This window comes from Schistocerca americana, chromosome X (assembly GCF_021461395.2).
Source record: "Schistocerca americana isolate TAMUIC-IGC-003095 chromosome X, iqSchAmer2.1, whole genome shotgun sequence".
Classification (NCBI taxonomy): Eukaryota; Metazoa; Arthropoda; class Insecta; order Orthoptera; family Acrididae; genus Schistocerca; species Schistocerca americana.
Window position 1 is genome coordinate 204,839,417 of NC_060130.1, and position 23,030 is coordinate 204,862,446.

At 38.3% G+C, this 23,030-nt stretch overlaps 1 protein-coding gene across 1 annotated transcript in view; it reads right to left on the minus strand.

Annotated features, from left to right (window-relative positions):
- Positions 1 to 1,200: 1,200 nt before the first annotated feature.
- Positions 1,201 to 23,030, minus strand: part of LOC124555920 (Down syndrome cell adhesion molecule-like protein Dscam2) — a 397,942-nt gene continuing 376,112 nt past the window's right edge. The window contains exons 23-26 of the mRNA XM_047129975.1: positions 10,724 to 10,854; positions 9,282 to 9,453; positions 7,234 to 7,342; positions 1,201 to 2,301 (exon numbers count right to left, since the gene is read on the minus strand). Coding sequence (XP_046985931.1) covers positions 2,076 to 2,301; positions 7,234 to 7,342; positions 9,282 to 9,453; positions 10,724 to 10,854 — 638 coding nt within the window. The 3' untranslated portion in view covers positions 1,201 to 2,075. The remainder of the gene's footprint in view (positions 2,302 to 7,233; positions 7,343 to 9,281; positions 9,454 to 10,723; positions 10,855 to 23,030) is intronic.

A 23,030-nucleotide genomic window follows, 5' to 3' on the forward strand; every position in this document is an offset into this window, starting at 1 on the left:
CTTCATTCAGAGGATGATCTTTGTTACATGAAATAACAATCACCCATTATTACCGCAGTATCATATGAACTTTGCAGCTCTTGATTGACATGGTGAATCACCTCCGAGATCGATGTGAACTGAAGTTTACTGTAATAACCCACCTGTTCACTACACCTACAGTGGCCATAAGTTGGGCTACTAGAAAGTCAATTAATAAGGAAGATATTTGAATCAAGCATGAGCTTTAATAGTTTCTAACTTTCAAGGATATGTGCACATTCCTCGAAAACAAGTGTAAGACTATACAAAGTATCAAATCGCTGAGATATTTGCTCACCAAAGTAAAACCCTCAATGAACGCCATGATGATTTCAAACCTGAAAACTAATGTAGATGTGGCAGAGTTACTTTGTGACAACTTCAGACTGTCTTGTGCGCTCCCAAATATACCCTAAGTATGGGAGTTCAAGCACACTCAAACACAGGAGCATTAAAGCTTTTTAGTTATTAACAGCTTATTATTTAGGACTCCGGAGGTTGACCACAGAGACCCAAACTGTTAAACACATGTTTACAGAAAAAGACATCACACATTTTTGTACACTGAGTCACAACATATGTATGTGCCCTTTCTCGAAAGTTGAAGTAGTGAATCAATGTTCCATTTGGTCATCTCATGTAGAGGCATGAACTCTGTTGGTGTGAAATGTTTTGGCACACTGGTTGTATTTTAGATGTGCTAAAAACCAGAAAATGGATTTTGTACCAAAATTGATAGATGAATGAGCTGTGTATCATTCTTTACAGTCACCTGGAGAAAATGTCTCCTCTTTCAAAATTTCTCTTCACTTAAAACAGCTTATACAAAATGCAACCGTTTACAATTTGCGAAAATAGATTGCATAAAATTTGAATTTAATCCTACAGTAATTGTGATATTTTGATAGATGCAAAGGATACCACAAAAACTGGTGACAAAGTGATCAGATAAATACAAAAATGTGGATTTATCACGTCATAGATATTGCACGATTTGGGGCATTTTTATGTAGCCGAAGCGTGTGGCGAAATTAATTTCATTGCAGCTGGTGAGAATGCTGATTTTCAACACTGGTAAAAATATATTAAAACAGGCTTTGAATGGCAAATTATATATGTATATATATTACAATCCTTTAATACATATAAAAATGTATATAATATTCTTCTGACATGTTAAAGTACTTTGATATGTAGAGAAAATTATTTTTGAAAGTAATATTATATGCAATAGTTTTGGTTCATTTCTTGAGCGTGGAAGAGTCATTCCAATATATGACCGAATATTGAGGTATTAATGTGTATCATGTTATATCAATGTTATTTTACCTGTAATTTGCACCCATTCCTACAAATTCTTGTATAATTCCATCCATGTCAACTATTGTTTGTATTTATTATCAAATACACTAGTAAACTGAACAGCACAGTCATGTCTTTCCCTTGTCCACTTATCACTAGCACATATAGAAAACATACCTTAATAGGACACAATGCAATGTGAATGTTCACGTATCAACTGTTCATGGTTCAAGTCTATAGAAATAAATTAATAAAATATTTAACACAGTTGTTTAACAACAAAATAATTTATCTCACTCATTGTGTGTTTTTACACTTTAAAAAGTCACCAAACAATACGAGAATATGTCAAAATATATATCACAATTGTGGATTGAGGTAAAGCTCATTGTTCCTCGTGAAGCAATTGACAATAAATACAGTAAGACACTGCAACATTTTTTGAATCTGTTGGATGAGTCATGAGTTCCACACATCACACCGACAATGAAAACAAGAATGATAATTCTAACAATAATTAAAATTATTATCAGTTAACACCAACATACATTTACATGTAACAATTTTAGAGTACATCTCTCTTCAAATATTAGACAAATTATTGAAATCAGTAACATATTTCAGTTTTGAAACAATGATTTCATAATGTCAGCTACTTCATCTTCATTTAATACAGCTGAAAGAAGTTGAATTACTGATCACAATTCATTTCCTGTTTGTGATGTGAGAATATTTGAGGAATACAAAGGCAGTCACACAGCTATTGTGAAATTGTTATATGACTGTCCATGTTGAGAGTTATCCCTGCTTGAACTGCCTTTATATGCCCATTTGTAATGTCTTATTGTGTCCATGTCACACTCTGCTTCACTCAGTTCATGGCCATCAGAGAAACTTGTTGGAGGATCCACATGTGACTCCCTTGATCCTTCACTTCTTCTATGGACAGACTTAGCTCTCGTTCTTCTAGACCTTAAACTAAAGAAAAATGGAAACAAATCACAAAAGACAGCTAAATAAAGAATGATATATTGATCAGATTTCAACAAACTGACATACTAGTAGTGTACTATGATGTTTGCGTTATGTAATGCACATGAACAGAATTTATGTTCTGCTGATGCATTATTGTCAGTTAAATCTTCCACTAAACATTTAGTGTTGTTGATGCTGATATGAGAAGAAATCTGATTCACATTATACATTACATGGCTTCTTGTGAGAAAACACATCTGAAGTTTGTCATAAATGTTCATAACTGCCACATTATATGAACAAATTAGATAACCATGTTCTTTAAGGCATGACAACAACCTAATGTACTGGGCTAGTTATCACTAGTTACATATATCATATATGTGGTATGTTATTGTGTGTGTGTGTGTGTGTGTGTGTGTGTGTGTGTGTGTGTGTGTGTGTGTGTGTGTGTTCTGAGTAAACATGTTTTTGCAAAGTTGTCCTGTCGCAATGTGAGGAGACAGTGTATACCACAGATTTGTTGACACATTGTTGCAGGGATGTCCAAGTTAGTTGTTCTAGTTACTTGTAAGAGCAAGCTAAGATACAGCTACAAATGTTACATTACTGTATGTGGTGTGGTAACTGCACGAGGCATGCGTAATATCGTCATACATTCATGTCCTCTTATATGCTGTTTTCATGCCCACAGACTTTTTCATTTTAGTGCATATGAAGGATGGTAGGAATAGGTACACTAGTCTCCTTTCTGTGTATTTTTCATACATTGTCAAATACAGGTATCACTCCTCACTAGTACCAGACAATGTTATATTCATTTTAAGTATTAGCTGGCTGCATTAGCAGTCTAATGCTGGATTAGTTTTATTATGTGTGACCTAAAGGTGCTATGAGGATATTTCATTTCCCTCACCCACCAGAACTAGTGTATTATTGTCATTGTGTCATCCAGTTACGGATATCAAGATGTGATTAGATTTACATGCTTTCTTACAATATTCATCTATGTCTAGGCAGCTGGAGAGATTATTTGTTTTTGTGTGTTACAATGAATTTGCCACATAAATCATCATCATCATTAGGCTTGGCATTAAGTGCATGTTATATAGGTACCAGTGGTATCTTTTTTAGTTAGATAACAACGATTCAGGTCATGATGCAAGTCTATTTTTCTTATAGATAATGCATCACTGGTCATTTCTGAGCAATTGTATTCTAATGGTTTTCATGGAGCAGTTTTGTCTTAGATCTGATTTTACAGTAACGGCAAGCTTCACTTTAATTTTATCAGAGAATAATTGTGTTTTTGTTATGGCAAGAGGAAAGCTTCTAAGAGCGTTTTACATACTCTTTTGTTGGGATCATATTTTTACATTTAGTGTTACTTAAGAGCCATTTTTCACGTTTTATCTGTATGATTTACTTTGTACACGTTTGTGACATTGACTAAAGAACTTAGAATATACGACTGGCTACTCCCACTAAGCTGCAGGGTTGTTTTGTAGCCATTTGGAATTTACTATATTTTTATTACATACTCAATGGTTAACTAACTTACTAAATATGTACAACTGGCTACTCTAATTAAGCAACAGACCTGTTTCATAGCCATTTGGGATTTACAGTTACTTTTGTAACTGAACAGAATAAATTATGATTAATGGAGGGTTTCATTCATCTAACTAATAATTTTATTTGCTTAAGTGATTTGTCATACTGTTTATTACCATAAGAGTATTTGGTAGCATTTATTTTGACATTATGTTTTTATTTCTTGGATGACTAATGCTGCTGTTACATTTGATGTACAAAGGGGCCCTATGAGGGTCCAGCATGTCACTGAAATCAGTTGCACTATACAGCAATCTCCCCTTGTGGTGTTCAGACATGGTCAACCAGAACCTTGAAGACGAGTATGCCTATCCTCATGTTCCCATGCATTCGGGTGCTCTCACATCTAAATGCCCCAAAAATCTGGATACTGGACAATTTTACCACCTGGTCAAATGGAGACCCACAATGAGGGCCTTCGCAAACTCTGCTAGGTGCTGATAACACTATCACAAGTATGTAATGTCTCCATGTCCACAGTGATCACTCAACATCTGGATCGGTTCACAGTTGTTATATGCCCTACCAGGACTGGTAACAACACTAAACACGAACAACAATACAGCACTCTGGTGGCCATTCCCCATGTCACATATCTTTTACATATCCACATTTTATGAAGGTACTTAGACATCTGACCCATGTATGTAATATGAGCAGTAATGTTCCTCTCATACTGCCATGGGACACACACACACACACACACACACACACACACACACACAAAATCACTTCTGTAGAGATGGATGATTCTACTCCCTGTGTTGTGAATCAACAAGTCCTGAATCCACATAAAAGCAAGCTAGTATGTCAGACTGTCAGTCTCATACATGACTTCTATTGGGTTGGGGTTCGGTTGTTTTGGGGGAGGAGACTAGACAGCAAGGTCATTGGTCTCATTGGATTAGGGAAGGATGGGGAAGGAAATCGGCCATGTCCTTTCAAAGGAAGCATCCCAGCATTTGCCTGGAGGGATTTAGGGAATCACAGAAAACCTAAATCAGGATGGCCGGATGCGGGATTGAACTGTCATCATCCTGAATGCGAGTCCAGTGTGCTAACCACTGCGCCACCTCACTCGGTATGACTTCTGTCTGTGTTCTCAGACTCCTGTTACAGGAACTAACATGTGGATTGTGTACCATATGAGTGGGTACTTTTAAATGACAGCCATAATTGGTGTTTAATTTGCTGTTAGATTGAACAGTAGCTTTTTTTTATATCAGATGCTTCATGCTCTTATTGAACAGTCTGCATTGAAATTTAAAAACAGGCTGCAAATTATCTGAAATGCTAATGACTGTATCTCATTAACCTCATTAGGATCATTTGGCATGTATGTACATTTCAGAGAGCGAGCGAGCGAGATAGAGAGAGAGAGAGAGAGAGAGAGAGAGAGAGAGAGAGAGAGAGAGAGGGGGGGGGGGGGGGAGTATTTTAGTCAGTAATATCACATATCGATGTACATAGAACAGATTGTCTGCTGTGTATATTTCAATACATAACCCGGTTCTCGATTTTTTAATACGACAATTTGAATTATAGAGCAAATAAGTTCTTTGTCTCTTTTGGAACGCTAGCCTCCCAAATTTTTTTTTTGTGGCTTTCTATGATTCAGTTGCATAGCAGTGTTACACCTGGCATCACAGTGTGGGGAGCCATCGTGTATGACTACAGGTCACAGCTGGTAGTAGCTGAGGGAACTGACAGCACAACAGTATGTCATGGATACCCTGCATCATTAGTTGTTACCTGTCATGTTACAGTATTGTGATGCCATTTTCAACAGGACAATGCTTGTTAAAACAGGGCGTGTGTGCATGAACTCACTCTGAAGTTGAGGTACTACTGTGGCCAACAAGATCCTCAGATGTGTCCCCTATAGAACATATGTGGGTCCAGCTCAGACCAACTCTGTGCCAGTACCCATATCCAGGATACAAAGGACACGTTACAGCACTTGGGGGCTAGCTTGCCTCACGAGATGTTACAATGACTATGACAGCCTTCCCCAACCAAATTAGTGCACGCCTCCAGGCCAGAGGGAGTGCAATGCAAGTTTGCTCATAATGCCAAGTTCTTTCAATTTTGTAATAACTGGAATAACATAACATACCCTCTCACCCATTAAGTTTCAAATTGTTTTCTCTTACTCTTCTGGGTGTTTCATTTTTTTGTCAGACAGTGCAGGAGATACTGTTAGAATCTCAAATTTTATTGATGCAGTTACATATGAGGAAGAATTATCTAATAAAGATTACTGTAATATCAAGATACAATCTGACCAAATATCTGCATGGAGCAAAGTTTCACTGCTAAAGGAATGAAGGAAGATTGGAGATGAGTGTATCTTCAATAATGAGGCCATTAGAGATGGAGGACACGAACATACAGAACAAAGATAGGAAAAGAAATTACCCATGTCACTTTAAAACAATCCATGGACTATTTCCTTTAAAAAAATTTAGGAAACCTAACTGTGATGGCCAGATGGGGAATTTAACCCTGCTTTTGCAAGTTCTGTGCCTTAACCAGTGGTAACTCTGTCTACAGCTTAACTGAAAAGTTGTTCATTTCATGAAATGTATAGACATATTAGCTTTGTACTGTGAAATTAATGACTGACACGTATCAGTTACATCATGTAAATACAAGGGAATAATAATGAATGGGAAGATGTAGTGAAATGATCACACAAATTTTACTTTAAGAAAATATAGGGTTAACTTTACTGGCAGATTTCTGGGAAACTGCATTTTGCTTACAAAAGAGTGGGACCTTGGTACTAATGGTACTACTGTCGAAGTAATCCACATGATTACAAGTACATAATTGTCACTTTCTGGTTGTCAATTGTCAAAGCAAACAGGACAAATAAACTGATCAGCGACATCTGATACTTTATTACAGTTGCATTACATGGAACAATTAGAATCTGCAAATGATGTATGTTGTGGTTTCAGTATATTATTTCATTAGCAATGATTTATTATCTGCTACTAAGAAGCATTCATAAAATGTTCTCAATAAACCCAGTTTAAAATGGCATTCTTCCTGATAATGAAAATGAAAGTGATGATGTAATTTGGAGGCTAGATGAATGGTATATCAGATTAAACCTTTTTCTTTAATCTGAGCACATGCAAGTTTTTTTCCCCTACACAAAGGAAAAAAGAAATTTTACTCACAATCAAACACTATCCAACACTTTTTTCATTATTAACACTAAAAAGTTGTCATATATGGAATATTTGTCATGTAATGACAAATTTTCATGGACCTGATGGATGGTCGAGATATGGGATGGGGCTTACATTTTACCTGACGTTGTGCCTTTGTCTTCGAGTGACATTCCTCCTGTCTGGCAGAGGAGATGGTTCTGGGGATGTGCTTGACTCTGGTCCTATTCCTCCTCCTTGATATAAAATGGCTGGCAAGAAAATAATAAATTATTAATGAAAGCAATGAAAACAGTCTTTATGAAAAATTGAAATTGTGTGACAAAGTGTTCTTCATTACTAAAACTTAAGCATGCTCTCTAATCTGGTGGTGTTATCAAATTAAATGCTCTGAACAACCACTATACTCTTGCCTGAAAACTACGAACATTCTAAATTTTTCATCCTTTCAATACCAGTAATGTTGCAGCATTTTTCATCAATTTGTGTTGCACTGTCTCCTTCCATAAAAGGAAAGCTGACCATAATTCAGAGGACAAACAGCTTAAACTCATTGATTTTCCAGGTAAAATGTAATTTATTCGCAGTCTGGTTATTAATAAATTGAATTGATAATTGTTAAGAGTAGTATAGAATTGCCACAGATATTTGTGTTTAGAACTTCAGAGACACAATCTGCTGCTTACTATGTTGCAACAAATGCAAGAACTTTGCTGGCATATTTATACCTTTATATCTGAAGAACATAATATTTTATTAGATCCTGCCCATTATGAACCTGAGACACGCATTTGCTTGTTACAATGTTACAAGAACATTTAGGTGGTATGGCAGTGAGAAATTGCAAATTATTTGTAGGCACTGGGTGGATGTATGTATTTCAGTAAGAACTACACAAGAACACAACAGTCTCACATCAGGAATGACAAGTCATGAAAGAAAGGATTAAATACTCATTCATGCAACCACAGCTATAGAAACTATGGAAGTCTAGGTTTCTGGCAGCAGATATACTTCAAACTACTGGGCTTGCCAGCACAAAACAAAATTCATGCACATAAATGAACTTTTTGGGAAATCTAAATCCCAGTTACAAAATGCACTGATTGAAAGATTCACTCCATCTGCCATTTGAGATATTCTAAAAAGGAAAAAGTAAGGTGAAACAAAAAAATAATTATTTTCTTTTATGATAAAATTGTTTTGTGTCTAAGAAATGTCAATCTAAATAATTACACTCTGAATGATGGGATAGCACACAAGTACATTATTTATGTGATTTATATTTAATTGTGGATTCGCTTCTTGACAGTCCCAAAGATTTATTTCACTGCATTTGGAAACAATCTAAAATTGGTAGGGTTCCTGTATCATTGTAAAGAGTAATACTGAAGAGAGAAAGAACAGCTATACAAGAGTCTTGAGACAATGAAAATGTAGTTACCCTTTCAGTAGGGAAGAGAGATTGTCATGTTCCTGCAGTGAGAACAAGCAAAACATTTACAAGCAATGAAGCTACATTCAGGGTAAAAGAAAGGGGACAGTGAACCACAGAAAAAGGAAAGCCACTGAATATATTCTCATCTGAACACAAAATCATGAAGAAACTGCAAAACTTCATTGCAAGAGTGCTTTGGTTATACAATCTCTCAAAAATTTAGAAAGAAAATCAAATAATATGACCTACTCCCAGCAGCACTGGAGTGATAAAACCAGGAAACTTTGCTTAGCCAAGCCATGAGGAAACTACTACCAAATCTCAAAATTTTCAACATTTTGTGTAATTTCTGCAAAATCAGAGAAGTCAGGTTTGAGCCAGTGCCTCATTTCACTAGAGTACTAGATGAAACTCATCCACATTGGACTGAAAGATAGATTATAAGTGTGTGAGCTAGTTTTAACATCACCCTGAATTCTGTTTCTATGAGACTTATGAACAAATGAAATACGAAGTTGTGGATAATTTGTTTTGTGAATTTGTTTGAGACCCTGGAGCAGGCTGTTTATTTCTACAGATATGTAGATGACAGTGAAGCAAAGAAAATACATGATGATTTCTACAAAGACTGTTCAGATGAAATAAATACTTATTTCAGTACAAATGGTCAAGTTCTACTTTACATACTGGGCAATTGCACCTGTAACAGAACACTGGCAAGTAATTTAGAGTACACTGTATAATATACTTACTTTGTAATGACAGACCGTCTATGTCATTTCTAGTGCTTGTGTGGATGGGAATGGCAACTGGCCCTGCATCAGACCTGTGTGCTGTTGAACTTGAATAATCAGAACTTTCTGATCGTGCGCATTTACTTTTTTGACTCCCTCTAAGTTTTGTGTAGTCATCTTGTGGATTTGACTGAAAGATAAAACTTAATCAGGTTGTTTATAAAGGAAAATATAAGACACTACTATGAAAAGAAAACCTTTAAAAATGATCTGTTACAAATTAACTTAATTCACATATAATTCAGACTATACACTTTATATAATCACAATCACTGGGCCATTCATCCATTGAGAGAGAATCTTGGACAAAAATTTAAGCATCTTTTATAGCATTTTCTCATTTTGAGGAAACAGAAGGAATTATTTGTTTTACTTGTTACATAGTTTCTACAGCCAAGATCACATAAATATTACTTTATTTAAAACAATGAGTTTTGACAGACTTTGCTGTCATCTTCAGGTCTCAAAAAGTCTTTGTTATGAAACACATTCACTTTAAGTTGGACCTCATGCCAAGTTGTCATGTGGATAAAAAAAAAGCACATTATAAAAGGTTTGTCATAACTAAAATATTTGGAAACCTACAGCACCTTATGCAAATAGTAACGTCATATGTGAGCAGTATATATACGGACATGGCCATTTGCACAAGGTTCTTTGTTTTTTAATATTTTAGTTATGTTGCAATCATAAATTATATTAGACAGTATAGTTATAGTTTGCTGTTACTTCAGTGCATAGATTAAATCTTTACCAATTACTTCACTTTCATTATTTTAAGCTATATCTGGACTTATTTAAGTTTCTGAAGATTCTCCTTAATGGAATGTACAGTAAGGTAAATTTTATGTTGGTGACAAGAATATTAACTGATATACTGATATTTGGAGTACTATAGCTTCTTGTCATCATTGACATCTACTAATGTACTGAGTGCGACATTCTCCATGATGTAATCCAGTAAACGTTTGTTTCTCAAGCAATTTGGAAGATACATCTCATCAAAATGTTTTCCTCACAATTAAAATACTTTGTCAGTACACACAAGATGGATTTCAATGAGTCAAATACTTTATACATTTTATTAAAACAAGCAAAAAATGTAAGCCTGTGATTGTATGTTAACATTCTACCAACAGACTTATTTGAGCATCTTTTGATACTATAAGAAATTCTGTCATTACTGCAGCAGAATCTGAACAATATCTCCAAGAAAAAGTTGAAGAATATAACATGCAAGCTGTGTTCAAAGTTACAGAGAGAGAGCGAGGGGGGGTTGGGGGTTGGTAGGTAGGTAGATACAGAGCACTATACATACTGTTACAAAGATGGCTGTAGTTTTATATTAATTAATAGGTATGCCTTAATGATGTTTCACAGCAAAATAGTCATTAACTTACGCTTTTAAGTTTCATTGTTTCCATTGCTGCTAAGTGATGATCATGGTATACAAATGTCTGTATATGTGCTGGAGAAGATGGCTGGTTTGGCACATGAAATGTGGCATATGGAGATATGTCCTCTGCAAATTCTATGAAGTAAGTCACATTAGCATTGGAATAAGAAGGAAATAAGGAAACACATAACTGAATTCATTAAAGAGTACACAAATAAGCACAAAACAGCAAAAACTGCAATTATAATGCGAGTAATTACTACCAACATACTTTGAAAAACACAGTTTGCAATTATAAAGTGGAAGCACTCACAAATATATCCTCACATTTATTTATTTACTTACTTATTTTTTAATTTATTTATTATTCTAGTGACCTATGTTATGAATTTATCACACGATACGGAACAAGTGAGTTTTATAAGTTGTTCTTTCATGCTATGGTATTATGAATCCCCTTTGAGCAATATTCAGGTTTGCATACTCATCACGTATTCTTTTCTCCTAGTAGATTATTGGGTTTATAAAGGGGCCTGTTTTCCCCTTATGAAACACAGCAAACAAGTTCCTTGTCTAGGCTGTGAAGGCCCAATGGATGTCCATCAGCTGGTGTGTCATCCTCTGCCTCATGGTGTCATGCAGATACAATACAGATAGGCATGTGGTCAGCACACTGCACTCTCCGCCATTTTACTGACTTTCCAAACCGTGGAGCTCTACTTTTCATTCAAGTATGAAATGCATCAGTGATAATATATATTGTGCACTAGATATGAGGATTTCAAGTTCCTTTAAAATACCTCTATGCATGGTTCAAGGGTGGACTACAATCAATTCTTACGACTCATTTCTGTGCACATAGCAATTTTCTAACCAGTGGCCAATTTCAAAAAAGGGTAATTCCATGTGCTCTATGGTGTAAAAAATAACCATCATAAGTTGATTTACGAGCATACACATTTCAATAAGTGCAAACAATGATTGACAAGTTGCAGAACACAATCCCTTGCACTGATCCAACATGGGATCTGACCAGTATAGTTAGCTATCAGCGTGTCCACGCAAGTGTTTTGAAGTATTCGTCCTAGTTGTCTGCAGATCACTCAGTTCTCCTCCCCCTCCCCCCCCCCCACACACACACATTTCTTTGTGTTTGGCTGTTGTCCAAAACCAAACACCACTTGGCTCGCAGATATTATGTAAACAACTAATGAACCTGGCAATGCAATTGCTAAATATGCATGGGAATTGAATATATGGCTCAATATCCCGCTACCCCCCCCCCCCCCCCTCTGTCCATTTCATCTCCCCCCCCCCTCTCCCTCCCCCCGCCCCCCCCCTCTGCCCATTTCCTCCTTAGCCCTCTGTTCATTTCCTCCGCCCCCCCCCCCCCTTCTCTGACCACGAGTCTTGTTTATTGTTATTGTAAACAAAACCTTGATTGGGAACCGAAGTCACTTAAAATGAGTGGGTGAATTGGTTGGTATACAGGGTATGAGAGACCTCTCCAGCTGCTGGATCTATGACAATACTAGCTTCACACACAGTATGTTGCATGGTTTTAATCTTTTGATGGGTGGGACTTCAAAGTTTCATTTGATTCACATTCCGTAGCAGCATTCTAATCATAAGCCAATAAGGTGTAAATACAACTCTCCTCTATCTGTTGCAACTGACCGTAAGGAAGAAAAACCTTACTTTTTTGTGCCTAAAATTTTTTTAAAAGCATAGATAAAGACTATACATGGGAGAAATTTTGTCTAATTGCTTAAGTGGCCTGCTATCTTTAAAAACTGGCTGCAAGAAAGAAAATTAAACCATACATTTTCACACCACACCACAGCATTTTCTTAATCACGGATCATTTTAACACAAAATCTATACACTGTTGTTTCAAAAAATATACAGAGGGGTCCAAAAAAATGTACAAACTATTTAAAAGTCCAAAACTTGTAAACTAATTGACGGAGTTGTCTCGTTTTTGGTGAAAGTATAGCTTAAAGTCCAACTTAAAGATATCACTGTAGGTGTTCAAAATGGTCACCATTAACATCCACACACAAATGATGCCACCGAAATGCAGCACAAACTACTGACTGCAACGTGTTCAGTTGGATATTTGCACATTAATGTACAATGGATTCTTGAAGTTCATCCAATGTGCGTGGCTTTTGTCGATAAACGACGTCCTTTAGTGTTCCCCACAGGTAAAAGTCCAGAGGAGTTAGGTCTGGGGAATGTGGTGGATACTCCACAGCACTTCTATGGCCTACCCATCTTCCTGGTAGATTTTCATCGCGATACGCCCTAACACGATTTTGGTATTGGTCTGGGGCACCATCTTGTTGAAAGTAAACTCTTCTGTCTGCATACAAGTCTCGGATGGCAGGTAAAATGGACGTCTGAAGCTTCTGAAGGTACACCTCACCGGTTACTGTGTCGTCAAAGAAGAATGGCCCAATCAAGCCCCAATAAGACAATCCACACCACACATTTACTCCTGGCAAATTCATGGATTTGTCTACGTGTACGTTCGGATTTTCGGTGGCCCAGTAGATGCAATCGTTGCGATTTACTGTACCATTGAGTTTGAACTGTGCCTCATCAGACCACACAATCATCTCTACAAACTCTTCATCATTGCGCACCATGTTAGTAAACCACTCTCAGAACTCCATTCTACGATCTGGGTCATCCTCTTTCATTGCTTGTAACAATTGTGGGATGTAGCACTTCCACTTTCCTGTCTTCAAAATTCACCAAACACTGACTTCCTTTCATCGAATGTAAGCCTTGTGCCAGCCATGTTTACTTGAGTAACTAGGTGCAACTAAGAACTAAACACTGACTATCTGGCGACTGTCATCTGACAAAACAAAACACAATACAACGCTTGTGTGGCGATTGCCGAAACTACAAAGTATTACATTAGCAAAAGTGAGACAACTCCGTCAATTAGTTTGCCAGTTATGGACTTTTAAACAGTGGATACATTGTTTTGGATCCCTCTGTATAGCATATGTCTGGAGGCTTAGTCGAGTGTCATGAATATTTGAAATAAACTGGTTCCGTGCTAAAGCTGTTTGAAAACGTGTTTGCTAGGTAGGTATACAACAGGATAGTCATGATGGAGATTGGTTACGCTGGATCAGATATCATTTGATGTCTACCCTAACTCGTTCACTTGGTTCGAGCCTCATTCACATGTCTGAATGTTACAGCAACATGGTTGCAGAATACGACATGATCCTTCCGCACGACAAAGCTCACAGTAATGGAAGAGCTGCTCACTATCGGTATCGAGATCGTTCTCCACAATGTCCAAGTCCACAATTATGAAACAGCTTCGAGAAAGGGCACCTTCCCTGTCAGAAAGCATGACTGGTGCTCCAAAAAGATGCCGCACACCCGACTTTGGACTTTGAAGAGGTGTTACTGCATCACTTTTAAGACAACCCAGTTAATGAGTACATGAGCAATTTCTGAGGCTATTAATGAGTGGAACTGTGAACCAAGTGATGCACTGGGTCATGCCTAGTCAATTACTTGTAAAAGTGGTCGCATTACCAATAAGTTTTCAAATGGTGGTAGTATGAAAATGGTACGTTTCTGGACATGGGTTCCAGTTCAAAATATTGTCTACTCACTTGCCTTCACAAGTCCTAGAAGTCTGTACCAGGAATTTCTGAATACTCTGTTTAGTAGTATGGATCTGGGTTGTAATTCTTTGTGGCAGGTAGAATGTCAACCAGAGAGCATTAATGTTCATGATCAATACTGTTACCACGTCTGGTAGGGTATATAAGGGGTGTGAACAGAGTCCGATGCTGAGTAACTACTGTAAAGAACAGATGTTCCAATGTTTTGGCAAGGCACAGTGGCATTACTCGTGGCACCATCGGTATGGGGGCACCATCGAGTACGACTGCAGGTCACAGTTGGTTCAGGTAACTACGATGGCACAATTTTATGTCACAGACTTCATATGTCCCCACATGTTACCTCTCATGTGATAGTATCATGGTGCCATTTTTTAGCAGGACAATGCAAGATTTGGCCTGCAAAATGTTCAGATATGTCCCTGATTGAACATGATCGACCAACTCACATATAACCTCCATCCCATCACCAGTATCCAGGATGTCATGGACAAGTTACATCACTTGTGGGCCAGCTTACCTCTGGAGGGGATACAACGGCTTTATGATGCCATTCCCAAATAAATCTGAATGTATTCAGGTCAGAAAGGGCGCAACATCATACTGGTAAGTGGGCTCATACTGCTTTTGTAATCACTGAAATAACATCACATACCTTCTCAACCTGTGACATTTCATTTTGTTTCCTCTTCCTGTTCTGGATGTTCACTTTTTTTGTCATGCAGTGTATATAACAGAAAGACATTTATGTTAAACCAGTTCACAAAAATCCTTAATTGCTTTATTGCCTGACACCTTTAGTTTGGCTAATGAGTTTTAAGTACTATTGTGTTATCAGCAAAGATGGTAAATTCACAATTTTCTGTATTCAGAGGTAGATCATTAATAAAAGGCATAGGATCCAGAACTGCACTAAGACATACCACAAGTGATGGAATCACATTCTGATGATACTGAAACACATTCTGCACAATCCAATGAGACTTTCTGCTTTCTGCTAGAAAGGTACAATTTAAGTCACTTTCCTGCTGTACCACTTACACCTAGGTACTTAGCTTTGTGTAGAAAGTATTTTGTCACTGACAATCAAATGTGAGTCAGAAAAACAATCTTCAATTTTTTATTGATGGAATTCAAAACACTAGCAGCAAATGCAAATATTTAGTCATCTGTTGATAACCCTGTCTGAAAGCCACTAACTTTTGCTGATATTAATTATGGTCACTAAGGTGCATTAGTTTCTCTACAACCTTAGAAAACAGAGTAGTGAGGTTGGCTAATAGTTAACACCATTTCACAATCACATACTTAAGCCTTTCAGGAACTATTCCTTGTTTAAGTTATACATCAAAAATTTGGTAAAGCATTTTACTTACATGGTTGCAACTTAATACTACAGTATTTCTTAATAAATAAATAAATAAATATAAAGGTCACTGAATTTTTTGGAGAATTAATGCATATTTCTGTCTTTTTTAACCCTTAGGTCACCTTTAAATTGTATGCCCAAGTGTCTTCTCTCAAATTTATGAAGCCAGTTCTTGGAAAATTTGTAAAAATATTCTTTGGCAGACAGCCTTCGTGTGAAGATATTTTTCATTGCTTTCGAAAAGAAAAATGTTACAGTTAAATTTATGCTCTAAAGTGAATGCAAAAGCATATCCATGTCAGTTTTGGCCACCCTGTTGTGCTGTTTTGATGAAACGAAGACCTGGGCAGACCCACCTTTCCCACCTAAATTTTACTCGCATTCTTAAAAAAAAAATTATATATATATATATATATATATATATATATATATATATATATATATATATATATATATATATATGAATGCATATTCCAGCATACCTATCTGGCTACTGTCCTATAGTTCTGGAATGTGGCTGTAGCAAGGAAAGTTGTCATTCTATTTACTTTTATTGGGTGAGCCTCACCACTGAAGAGGATTTCATATGACTGTCTTCATCAGTTAAAACAGTGAATGTAAATTTTGTCCTGCTCCATTTGAACCAATCAAGCATCCATTGCCATATGTCCAAACACTAGGCCCTCTTTTTACTGTCACTGGATGGACAGAAATATCATTCATACTTACAGTTACAGGTGAAAAGAGTGCATCTACAGGACTATACTGTCTTAAGTTGCAAACATAAAACCTGGAATCAGAATCACTGTTAAGTGCAACATAGCTGTGATGTAGCCCAAGTGCTGAATGGCACTGAACTGAAAGAGCTTGCCACGTGTGTGTGTCCACTTTGGAAGCCATCCACCCCCACCCACAAAGCAAAAGTCATCTTGTGCTAAGCCAAACCAGTTCAAAATGTAACCTAAACAAAATCAGTATGAACATCAGAGTTGTTATCCACTGACAAGTATGTATTATTGACAGCTCCATAAGGACAGCAAAATGAAGACTTATTCCTGTGCAGCTGTAATTCTGTCACCTACCACACCAGTGGGTCTGCCCATTTCAGTTACCAACAGTGAGCTCTGCAAGCCACTCAGCTAGAATGCCTGTGAGCCTGAACCTTAGTGTATTGTATAAAACACTCCTTGATATATTTTAGCTGGGACAGAGAACTGCTTCCCCCTTTAATCTGCACATATGCCAGAAAATTTGCTGTCTTATGGTCTGATATTCACTATAGGAGGGTGACACTGGAAACCCACCAAAAGGTCAAACAACACTTCTGTATCAGGATAAGCTGCCTTATAGCATAGCAGAAGTCGAAGTTAGTCGACTGAACTGATGATTACTGACTGATATTTGCTTAAATAGTTACATGTGTTGGGTACAATATTGGAGGTATGTGTTCCACCTCCATTGGCACCCACTTGCGTTGCGCAAGGACTGTCACAGTTATGAGCAGTGATCAGATCACTGCTCATAACTGTGACATGGACAGAGATGCAAGGGCAGGGGAGGGGACTGGAACCCATACCTGTTGATTGGACAGAAAGTGATTGAGTAATAGATTTGGTTGCCAGGGACCTGAGTCAGTATTGCTGAGGATGCATGCTGTCCTCAGTATGGTCTGAACTAGTTCCAGTTGCACACCAGTTAGTATTACACAGTCACAACTTTAAATAACTTAAAGCCTACATTGCCTCTGCTTTGGGTGATGTTGGCTTGAAGTGTGGCAGTCCCTTGCAGGATTCTTCCTCCGACGTGGACCTCCAGCACTCGACTCGAAAGAGCTACCTGTTGGTAATACTAATGTCGCAACTGGATGATTAGCTCTTCCGGGCTGGGTGCTGGAGGTTTGTTGTTGGAGGAATTTTCTGGGGATTTGTAGTGCTTCGGGCTCATCTTGTGTCTGGAGGTACTTGTGGCATTATTTGTGTCCGTGGTGAATTTCGCCTCATTCTGATGGTACGGACGGACCATGTGCCTATTCCAGTATGCATAGCTGCTGTCTAACGTTGTTAACCAGGTCGGTGGTCGTCGCATGGCGGCAGTCACTGCTTGCTCAGGAGGAGGAATAGCTGTTGATGATGCTGATGCTGTAGTATCACCTGCTGATTTTGTAGCCTCTGCTGCTGCTTGTGCTGTAGAACTTTCAGAATAACATTCCCTATGACATAGTTACTAATGTATTGCTATTCTAATTTATGGGTGAACTGTGTTATATACATCAACATTATTATATTCACAGCAAAAAGTCATACAAGTCAATAGTAAATCTGTTTTACTGACAAAACAACACTTTGACAGCACATCTAAACAAGCAAAACAGGCCTGTGTGACAAACTGAATTATCTACTTATGTAGGAGTCATGCGGAAGAAAAACAGATTTTGTAATCATAGCATTTTCCATTATCTACAACGTAGAGGACATCCAATCAGCGAGGTCTTGATAGATGGAGGAGGTGGGAGGGGGAAGGGGCACAGGTATATAGCGAATTAGCCTAGCAAAGTCAGCAAGTGATGGAGTCCTCCATTTCATCGTCACATAGGGCCGGAATGGAATCCCAACCAAAGATTCAAATCTTAGCAGGGTTCCAGCACTTTCAATGAACCTCCCAGTGAATCTTTGGGTTCTGCGGTGCAGCTTTGTTGTCTCTGCAGGGGAGGGTATGCTGACTGTGTTTGAGATAGAGACAACAGTTGACTATTTGCAATTGGAACACGAAAGGAAATACCTAGTAGTGGTACAGGGTATCCTATGCCATGCACCATACAGTGGCTGACACAATGTATGTTGATGTAGATACCTCGGGTCTAGCCTGGGAGTGGCCAAAATCAAGCCCAGATGTGCACGGATGCAGGATAGTATGGGCTCTTTCATGGACTCTCGAGCTCACTGAGCGGCAAGAAGAGATTGAGCAGCGTGCTGCACATGTATATGGGCAGCAGCTCTGCCTGGCTGAACTTATAAGTGGGAGCAGATTTATAACTTGTGGGGAAGCTGTTCAAGGTATCTTCATATGTCGTCAGTAAAAACTCGATAGAACAAGGTGGTAATCAGGTATCGGATTCCATTATGTTGGTAAAATTGTCTAAACTCATGTGATACAAAATTGTGTTTCCTGATTAACTGATATGGCGTTAACCAACTGCAAAACTTCGTGAAAAGACACTCACAAGAGTACGATGAATATGCTGGTACGTGCAGCACATAAAGAGGACAGTCATTCTCTGAACAGAGGAAATTTTTTTTCTTTCTGGCCTAAAATCATTATTCAAGGAAATTCATTTAACTTCCAAATCCATAGAATCAATGAAGGATCACCAATCTCAAAGTTTCAATTTGACAGTACTTTTATCCTTTACTTCATACTTCTCAAAGTTGCAAAAAGCACTGCCCGTGAAATGAAAAGGTCTAGGCTCAAGTTATAGCCAAACAGTTGTCAGGAAATTTCAATGCTTATGATAATCACAGATATCATAAAATTAAATATTATTTAAATATTAAAGGAAACAGAATGAAACTACATGGATTTTAACCCAACTGATTACCAATAATACCACACCCCTTCAATTTGGAGTCCCTGGTATTGCATGGGAAGATCTGCATGACACTGTAATGTAGTATACATGAATATGTGATTACAAGCTTTCTCGGTGTATTCTAGTGATAAAAAATCATCTTAGGTGATCAGACAAGCGGTAGCTTCATCTTTTCACAACGTTTCAATGAGTTTTGTACCCATCATCTCCAGGAAAAGTGCCCAGGTGCTGTGTTCTGTGTAGCCACTTGACCGCTGACCTCTTCTGTGGGCAGGCCAGTCATTCACCTCCACAACTGGGTACCACACCAATGGAGGGGGAGCGCAGTGCACCGATATGTGGGCATTGAACCCAGTGTCTGTCCATTCTGTCTGTGGACGCCGCTGGCATCTGAACTGATAATCCCTGTCATTTTCATAATTGCAGAATCCCACACTCAGTACTGTAAATGCCTGGTGCTTGCAGTCTCTTGTGGAACCAAGCATGTCCTCAATTTTTCTTCATTGTATGGAAAATTTTATTTCATGTTTCTCCATTATTCACATGATCTTGGCTGTCAGCAGCTCTGCATTATGGGTCTCCCTTTAAGGCGCATCTTATTCGCATCTCTCTGTAACCACTATCAGAGAAGGTTTCCGACAGATGCTTTAACTCATTCAGCAAGCTCTTCCTGTCACAATTGTACCTGGCTCTATGTACTGTGGTGGTTAATACCAAGTTGTGTCACTCTGGATGGTGGCAACAATGAGTATTCAGGTAAAGGTCCATGTGTATCATCATTCTGTAGACCAAGTGTCCCAACATGTGATCCAGACTTCTTTTCATTAAAATATCCAAGAAGGGTAGCCTTCCACACTCTTGTATCTTCATGGTGAACTTTATACTAACATGAATGCCACTGGGACAACTTAAGAAATCTATACGTTTTCTCTGTCATGTGGCCACCCCACAAACACATTGTCATCTTGTCTGTAAAAGACATTCGGGTTTAGGCAGGCAGTATTCAATGCTACATCTTTAAAGTGCTCCATTTATAGATTAGCCATACCCAGAGCTGAGGGGCACTATTGTCAATTAATCTATTTACACATAAAGCTTCCCAACACATTTGAAATAAGTGGTGGTTAGTAAATGTCTAAAGAGTTTGTTTCCTCAGTGAAGGGTCCCTTGAGTTAGAGCTAAGGAATCTTCCAGTGGCACCCCAGTTACCTTATGCATGGAGCTGCCATGATTAAGCACAGCACCAATCGGAAATAAACTCCTCAGTTCATAGAGCCAGGTACATCTGCGACAGGAAGAGCTTGCCGAATTAGTTACAGTATCTGCGGGAAACTTCTGCATGAATGACGACACCTTAAATGCAGGTAAGAGGAGGGAGAGCAAACATAGTAGTAGTAGAAGTAGTAGTAGTAGAAGAAGCCAAATGTATGACATTTCTGCCATATACAAGGCCACCAACAGCCACGATCGTAAAAATAATGAAGAAACTTCAAACAAAGACTGTTTTCCATGCAATGTGGAGAATTAAGGACATGCTTGACTCAACCAAAGATCAGCTAGAACCGCACATGCCAAGCATTTACAGAATTGAGTGCGAATAAGACGCAGTACGTTGGACAAACACAGCGACGCATCTCACAGTGCCATACGGAAAACATCAGAAACATTCAACTAGGGCAGACAGACAAGCCTGGGGTGGCAGAGCAGAGCATCAATGAGGAACCCACATTGGATTTTGAACAAATGAACAAGCTATGCTGTGCCAGTGGGTTCTGGGACTTATCAAAGACGTGGTAGAAATACGTCTGCACAACAACCTAATAAACCGAGATAGCAAGTCAACTCACCACAGCATGGAATTCCGTAATTATGAAAATATGACATGAAGAATGACAGACACAGGGACTTGACACTTTCACTGAGGCCTTGCCACATCCCCCACCACCAAAATGATACCGCTTCCAAAGGCACGCGATTGACCAATCTACGAAAGAGATTAGCAGTCCAGCAGATATACATATACAGGGTTATTACAAATGATTGAAGCGATTTCACAGCTCTACAATAACTTTATTATTTGAGATATTTTCACAATGCTTTGCACACACATACAAAAACTCAGAAAGTTTTTTAGGCATTCACAAATGTTCGATATGTTCCCCTTTAGTGATTCGGCAGACATCAACCCGATAATCAAGTTCCTCCCACACTCGGCGCAGCATGTCCCCATCAATGAATTCTAAAGCATCGTTGAAGCGAGCTCGCAGTTCTGGGACGTTTCTTGGTAGAGGAGGTTTAAACACAATCTTTCACATAACCCCACAGAAAGAAATCGCATGGGGTTAAGTCGGGAGAGCGTGGAGGCCATGACATGAATTGCTGATCATGATCTCCACCACGACCGATCCATCTGTTTTCCCCTTACAGAGGCATCCAGAAGCTTTAAACTGCGCATACCATCGCTGAATGGAGTTAGCAGTTGGTGGATCTTTGTTGAACTTCGTCCTGAAGTGTCGTTGCACTGTTATGACTGACTGATGTGAGTGCATTTCAAGCACGACATACGCTTTCTCGGTTCCTGTCGCCATTTTGTCTCACTGCGCTCTCGAGCGCTCTGGCGGCAGAAACCTGAAGTGCGGCTTCAGCCGTACAAAACTTTATGAGTTTTTCTACGTATATGTAGTGTGTCGTGACCATATGTCAATGAATGGAGCTACAGTGAATTTATGAAATCGCTTCAATCATTTGTAATAGCCCTGTATAAACAGAACACAGCATCCTGTCACTTAACCTGAAAATGATGGGCATGAAACACAATGAAACGTTGCAACAATTTAACTTAATTGCAAAGGCGACCTGTTAATTTATGTCCGTAGCTTTACAACTTTAAGAGAAGTCAAGGGATCTGCATAAAATAAAAATTAATGCTGTTGGATGCAAGAGTGGAGACTTATTCCTAAGAGACCTTCAACGCCTGGGATTTATGCATACCAGAATCAAATGAAATTGAAATCACCCACAATCTTACTAACTACCTATACGAGTACTACCACAAAGAGATCAGGAATCATGACTTCCATCTGCATATTTAACACCAAAGGTTAGGACCAGAATTTGATGATCAAAACTGCAAAGGCTGAACAATGAGATGTACATAAAAAGGAATGTTGCTGGTGCCGGACACAGCAGCAGAAACTATGCACAGAATATTTACCTCAAAACAGAATATTTATGCCTCACTGCAATTCACGTAAGTAGTGGATGGATACCTTCAGGTATAAAAGGAGAAAACTCCTGCCTCCTACCACAAGCCTATCAATTGGTTTGAAGGTGACAATTTCATCTTCTGACAATATTGTACACAGTACATTACGCTTGATGATCAATCAGTTTGCCCAGGTACTTTTTGTATGTCATATACACCAGAAAAATGAAAAATTATGAAAAAAGGGAAAAATTACAACAAGAAATGATTATAAACTTACAGCCATATAAGTGACCATCCTGTGAAGTATATGGTTAAAGAGGAAAAGCATAACAATAGAATCACCCTAAAAGCAGCACTGATAGCAGAAAATAGTATATGCCAGACAAGAAGAGAGACGAAAACTCAAGAATAAAAGTAAACTGTCCTTTAGAAAGTGTCGACAGTAAGATGAGCGATTGTACAAAATGGCACAGATTAGAGATAAAGGAA